We start from the raw sequence: 7446 nt of genomic DNA, 5'->3' as shown, positions 1-7446 counted from the left end.
GTTGGTACTCATGCTAAAATAGTGTATGTATTTAAATAATTTGTCAATTGCTTGGAGTCATATTAGAAAAATCTTTGGCAAATTTACAGAAAAAAGATGTACAAATCTAATAATGAAATAATTATCTAAAAATATTCATAACTTTTTCTTTACTCTCAAGCAGAGTTTATATTATTTTTGTCATGGCAAATCAGTGGAAATGTTGATGAATGAATCTCTTCATTTAAATAAAATTACTTAATTATGTGGCAGGAGGCATCGTTAAAGAATTATGAGAACAAATCGACTGATAAAGATACATCTGCTTGGATGAAGCATTTGATTGCTGGCGGTTTTGCAGGGGCAGTCTCCAGGACATGCACAGCTCCTCTTGACAGAATTAAAGTTACTCTTCAGGTTTCTTTATTTGTAAATTTTCGAAATGCAAAATTGCTCTTGTAACTTTTTTCTTTTTTTTTGTTTTAGACATTGTTTATTATTTGAATTCAGAAGGTAAATTGCTACAACTTCTTGAATATTAAAAACTGCATGAAACTTTCACCAGTTTTCACCATGCAATCAAATTGTGAAACAGATGTTGCTAGCTAATTCCTATACAATTCCTATTGCTACATTAAGCTACATTGCTACATTGAATTCTAAATTCAAATGAATTGAATTATAAAGGCTACATTTATAATTCAATTCAATCATAAATTGAATTGAATAACAATTCAATTTATAAACGAATTGAATTGTTTATAAATGTATGTTTATTGCTTGTTGCAGGTGCAAGCGTTGCAGAAGAAGAATGTGACACTGCCTCTTATAATAAAACAGATGATGGAAGAAGGAGGACTGAGATCATTTTGGCGAGGAAATGGAATTAATGTTGCTAAAGTCATCCCAGAAATGGCCACAAAATTTACCATTTATGATGGGGTATTTTTCATTTTTAAAAATTTGGTTTTTTAAATTTTGTCTTTAAGCAGTTTATTAAATAAAAATTGAGTGAAACTTCTAAATTTTGTTTGGTTTGTATGATCATTGATTCATCAATACTAGAGCAACACCCAATCTTCACTTAAATGATCATCAGTTTTTAGATGCTCACTGAGCATTGTTTATATTTTCATTTGCCACATCAGATTGATTTGAACATATTTAAACCTGTCAAAATTTGCAGGAAAGTTTTTTAAAACTGTTGGCTTCATTAAAAAAATTCATCTAGATATTATACATATATATATTATAAAAATCAAAAAATTAAACAAACTAATACGGAATGATATGATTTTCATCAATTATTGCATTTCCGACAGTCTTAATCCTATATATGTGTATATATATATATATATATATATATATATATATATATATATATATTATTATCAAAAGATGTATCTAGCGCTCGTTAGTTAAAATTCAAAAGCGCCATCAAAATATAAAATAACACAAAATTAAACATAAGATTAAACATGTCCTCACTAAAATAAAGTTAAACGTAGAAATAATTGTCTGGCTGCAAAAAACTGTAACAATTCAACACAATTACAAAAAAAACACTATAGAACAATTCAAAAATTAAGATATCACTGTAACGAAAACAAAAGTGTTTTGAGTTTCTTTCTGAAGCCTGTCATGGTCAACCCAATGTCCCTGAGCGAAGCTGGCAGACCATTCCAGATAGTCGATCCTGAAACAGCAAAGCTTCGTGAACCAATACACAAATTTGTAGCAGGAACTATCAACCGATTCATATAAAATGATCTTAGATAAATTCCAGTCGGACGTGGCAAATCACAGGTGATCCTATCCTGCAGATACTTTGGAGCACTACCTCTGAGTACCTTATACATCAAAATAGAAATTTTGTAAATTATTCTCTTATCAACAGTTAGCCAGTGCAAATCTTCAAGTGTAGGTGTCACATGATCATCCCATCGACTGCCAACCACAACCCTAGCCGCACGATTTTGCAAAGACTGCAATACATGGATGGATTTGTACGGCAATCCATAATACAAACTGTTGCAGTAATCAACTCTCGAGTGAACAAATGCATGAACCAGCGTCTGAAGCGTAGAGACGTTCAATGATCCACGAATTTGATTCAATCCTCTAATCTGATAAATGTAATCTCTTGAAGCCCTCTTGATATGGTGCTTCATTGTTAGATTCGAATCAAAAATCACACCCAGATTAGTCGCATTGTTACAAAATAAAATTGTCTCTTCATCAACTGTGATCGAGTTTATCTTCAATTTTGACAACTGCTGCCATGTTCCTACTGGCAAAAGTTTAGTTTTATTTCGGTTTAATTTCAAGCCATTTTGCGACATCCATAAATCAACAGCTGACAAGCATTCTACAAATTTTTTCATTTCCAACGGGAATGAATCTATTTTACTATTAACTATTATTTGAATATCGTCCGCAAAAGCGTGACTTGTCAACCCAAATGATTCAACTACGTTAAATACCTCTGACATTAGAGCAGAAACAACAACGGGCCAAGAACCGACCCCTGCGGCACACAAAAGACAACCCCACTGACGTCTGACATCTTACCTCCAAATGATACTTGCTGAGATCTACCAACCAAATAAGATTTCATCCATTCTAACACTCCATCAGAAAAACCAAAACCATATTGCAATCTATCTAAAAGAATCCTGTGATCAACACAATCAAATGCCGCACTCATATCAAGGAAAGCTAGGAGTGATATCTTCTGTACATCCATTGTTGAACAGAGATCTGAAAAAACCTGCAACAGCGCCGTCTCTGTAGAATGGCACTGTCTAAAGCCGGACTGATGAACAGGCAACAAATTGTTACTCTTCAAGTGATCCAGTATCTGTTCAGCAACCAACCGTTCAATAAGCTTAGAGGTAAAACAGAGATTAGAAACCGGTCTGTAGCTGCTGATTTCACCAGGATCGAGATTATTTTTCTTCAAAAGAAGACGCAAAATTGCATGTTTACACCCCCCAGGAAATTGACCAGTTTTCAAAGACAGATTAACCAAACTTGTCAAAAAAGGAGCGAAGAGATTAACATGTTTCTTAATGATGTCAGTTGGAATAATATCTTGTTGGCACGATTTTGCCGTTGATTTCTTAACTACCATTATAACATCATCATTAGTAACTTCTGAAAATGAAGTAAAAGTATCTCTGATTACAAACTCTGAACAGATGGGGCCCAGACATTCCAAAATTTTTGTATCCTGCTTCACCTTCAGTAACTTTTTCGTAAAAAAAATCCAAAAATTGATTAGCAGACAACACATTAGTATCAACACCAACATCTTCATTTCTACTCCTGCAAAGAATTCTATCAATCACCCTCCATAGGTTTTTTGGATTACCCTTGTTTTCATCAACAATTCCGATCCAGTACAATTGGCGTTTACTAGCAAAAAGATTATATTTCTCTTTTAGGGCAGATTTCCATTCCTCACGATGAGTGGTTTTCAAACTTTTCTTAAACGCTCTTTCTTTTCTTCTACAAACATGCTTCATTCGAATACATTCATCATCAAACCATGGTGCTACCCGATCGATATATATGTATGTATATAACTATATATGCATATCTAGTCTTAATTTATTAATGTTAATTAATATTAATTTTGCTTGATTTATAGATTTTATGAGTGTCCATCCAATGTGTATAATATAGTAAATGTTCAAACAATCTTTTGCCCACGTTACTCCAAATTATTGTTCTGAACGGTAGAATTTGATGTTTCCAGCTGATCAATGTTAAAAACTATCGATTTCATATTTTTATATATAATGTATATGTTCCAGGTTTGATTTTTGTAATAACTTTATTGTTTATTACTCTTTATCAGATTAAAAATAAGCTGAAAACATTGAAAGGCAAAAGTGAGTTGGAAGTGATGGATCGATTGGTTGCTGGCTCCATGGCAGGAATGATTTCTCAGTCACTCATATTTCCACTCGAGGTGACCATTCTGATATATTGCAATATTTTTATATAATACATTCTTATTATAAAATATGTCTACATTAATTAATGATTTTCAACATACACAACTTCCAACCCCCAAAAAATTTTTCCTTACATCTAAAAGGTAGTTTAATAAATTTTTACTTATGAATCATTGCAAATGAATTGTACAGAAATAGTCTGCTAGTGAACTAAGTGGTTATTCTTCATATTGTATAATAATTTAATATGTTGTTAATAACATGCACTGCTTGTGTGTAACTGTCACTTTCTTATCTCTCAAGCTGCTTGCTGTCTACTCTTTTTAATATCTCCTGCTTATATTAGTATATAACTAACATTGTGTTGATGCTTAATGTAGTTGTCTGTATTGCTTCCTACTTTTAAGAATTGTACTCATTATTTATAATTTTATTTAAAACATTGACTATGATGTCTGTTCCATTGAAATTTTGCAAACTTATAGTTAGCATTATTGAAGGTTGATTCTGTAGATGTAAATTGGCAGGTTGTAAGGTATCAATGAATCTGAAAGGCTCACATGGTCATTTTGATTGTTGATAGGCAGCCAAGTTATTTAAAATGCCATTAATTGTAAATGATGTTTGTTGTATGAATGAACAACGTCCTACCTCGGGGAACCGGGTCTCTGGACGCAAAACGAAGATTGATTGATTGTTTGTTGTATGAATGAACAAGCACTCAGGCATATGTGATGATTTATTTCTTTTTTGTGATATTGTTAGGAGATGGAAGATAATAATTTGACATCCACATCGGTTAGGATGATGCAATCAGTGCAAATGCAAATGCAAATAGTTTTAAAAGCAATATTATTATTATGTTTTAATTTCTAGAAGAAATTCGTTTAATGTGAGAATTTTCATAACATTGTTGTAAATATGTACTTGATTTGCATGTATACATAAGTGTAATTTTAATTATAACTGGTGTATGTTTCGTTTTGATTATATACCCAGTGTTTTTTTTTCAGTTTGTTTATAATTATTTCTAATTTTAAAAAAAATATTTTCATGTTTATTATTTACTAACACTTAATTGCCTTTATTCATGTTGTTATTAATCATCTTTTAAGTGTTATTGACAAAGTCAAAATAGTAGAATGAAGGGGGTATGTCCATATATCTTGATAAATAGAGGAGTGCTTGTTGAATGGGAGTGTATATATTTTAATGTTATATCAAATTAACGTTATTAACTCATTTTAAATGAGTCATTTTGTAAAAAATTTTTCTTTCTTACAGTTTAAACTAAATCTGTTAATGCATCTTCAATTTTCATTTTATGGTTATCAAATTTTTGAATATCTTTGTTCATTAGTAGATTTCTTAAAGAACTTTGATAAAATTTATCAATTATTAAATTGCTCACATAGACATATTATCTAAACTTTAATCATGAGTGTTTCTTGGAACAATCATGATTAAAATTGATCAGTATTGTATTGCAATTTTCAATTTTGAGAAGTTTCCAACTATGTTAATTTTTTTATCTAATTAGATGTTGTTGTTATTATTATTATTATTCACTCGAATTGGCATTCCTCATAGTATGGAATGAGATATTAATTCCAAAATATTGTAATCATAAAATGAAATTGAATGTAAGAATTGATGGTTAAAGTTTCTAATGTAGGAAAGAATAATTTTTCAGCTCTTTTTTTAAAACTTCTGTTTAAAAATCTGCTTTAATTTTGTTGGAAGTTCATTCCGCACTAGAAAGAGAGTGAACCTGCTCACTTCTGCCATTAAGCTTCGTCCTCCTCCTTCCTACCTGCTTCAACGTCACCTCCTGCAACTGCCATGAAAAAATTCTTCAGTAATTCAGCTTCTTTACCAATAAGCCACGCTACCATCTTTTATCCAATTAAGATTGTGCTTTTAGAAGATTAATGTGTATCGATATGAAACCTTCTTTAATACTGAGAATTTAAGCTTTACAAATTTAAATAAAATCACATAATTTTTTTTATTATGTTTTTATACATAAATGTAAAGCTATTTTACTACGAAAAACATTTACATCGATAGATTTTAAACTATTTTTTACTATGTTATTTCTTGTTTTATGGGAGTCAACCCTATATAAGCATTTATTGCTAGGCTGACTCTTTCACTTTTTTTGTGAATAAATGGAATTTAAAAAAAACTGTTTTTTAAAGTATTTTTCGTCTGGTAGTAAGTAATAAATAGGTAAAGTTATGATGCAAAAGTTGAAAATTTTTTCTCGAAGTCACAATCCAAGGTCGGAAATTTAAAGTTGGAGTTGAATATTTTTCATCCAACTCCACCCTCCTGGATTTTGGTTGATAGTAATGTTTTGATGAGCTTCATTGATAAGCAATAATAATCATTATTCAGGTTTTAAAGACAAGGTTGGTGCTACGAACGTCATCAGAGACATGCCGGTCATGCATTCAGAGAGTCTTCAGTAACAAGAATAATATGCTGAGGAATTTATTCAGAGGCTATGTACCAAACATTATCGGCATCATTCCTTATGCAGGCATCGATCTCGCTATATACGAAGTATGTTTTTTCAATTTTTATATTGGTAAATGTTTTATATTTTAAAAATTTGTCTCCATAGAGTAATTCATTTCATTGTTCAGCATTCGTTAAATCAGTCACTTTTCGTTTTTTTCTATTAGGGTTAGAGGGTTTACATAGAAATGTGAATTGCTAAATTAACTTAGTGATAATTTATTTTACAGACACTAAAGAGAGAATACATGTCTCAACAAAGTGACTCTACAGAGCCACAGACGTTAGTTCTGCTGACATGTGGTGTGGTAAGCAGTTCATGTGGACAGATTGTCAGCTATCCCCTAAATCTCATCAAAACAAGATTCCAGGCACAATTAGGTTGTTTTCATCAATTTAATTACAAATGTGCTTATGGAGAATAAGATGTTAATTGCTTTCAAAAAGTTGGGTGATACTCACATGGAAAGTTCATTTCACTGATTATAAGTATAAGATCTGCTTAGCACGTTTTGTCTGAAAAATCAACTTTTTTGCATCGTCTCTGTTTGGACCAATTTTTAATTTTTTGAAATAAGAAGTAATAATAATATATTATGTTTCATTAATTTGAACGAGGTTTTTTGATTGTTAATGAAAAATTTTATTCAGAACCAGATTGCTCGTTGGTATCAACAGTACGTACAATTGTTGTAAGTGATGGATTGTCCGGTTTATACAGAGGTCTTTCTGCTAACCTCATGAAGGTTGCTCCATCTGTGGCTATTGGCTATGTTGTTTATGAACATTCAAGAAGTTTTCTGGGTGCCTCCATGTCCTGATTTTTTCATTTTTAGGAATTTTTTTAAATATTTATATAAATATACATATTTATTTTCTTTCAACTTATATTAGGCAATTATGAAAATTTATCTACTCCTGCATGGAGCGTACCACTTTCAGATATTGTGCATTTTTGTGTATTATTCATGTTGTATGTTCT

General features: G+C 31.1%; 1 protein-coding gene across 1 annotated transcript; it reads left to right on the top strand.

Moving 5' to 3' along the window:
* Positions 1 to 243: 243 nt before the first annotated feature.
* Positions 244 to 7285, top strand: HELRODRAFT_89164 (hypothetical protein; the record flags this gene model as incomplete). The annotated part of the gene is made up of 6 exons (XM_009030390.1): positions 244 to 408; positions 790 to 921; positions 3842 to 3955; positions 6342 to 6509; positions 6695 to 6845; positions 7083 to 7285. 6 exons carry the CDS (start codon positions 244 to 246, stop codon positions 7283 to 7285), a joined length of 933 nt encoding a protein of 310 aa, XP_009028638.1.
* Positions 7286 to 7446: the final 161 nt, after the last annotated feature.

Source organism: Helobdella robusta (assembly GCF_000326865.2).
Source record: "Helobdella robusta unplaced genomic scaffold HELROscaffold_68, whole genome shotgun sequence".
NCBI lineage: Eukaryota > Metazoa > Annelida > Clitellata > Rhynchobdellida > Glossiphoniidae > Helobdella > Helobdella robusta.
Note: the sequence above shows the minus strand (reverse complement) of the source record. Positions and strands in the feature narration are given on the sequence as shown.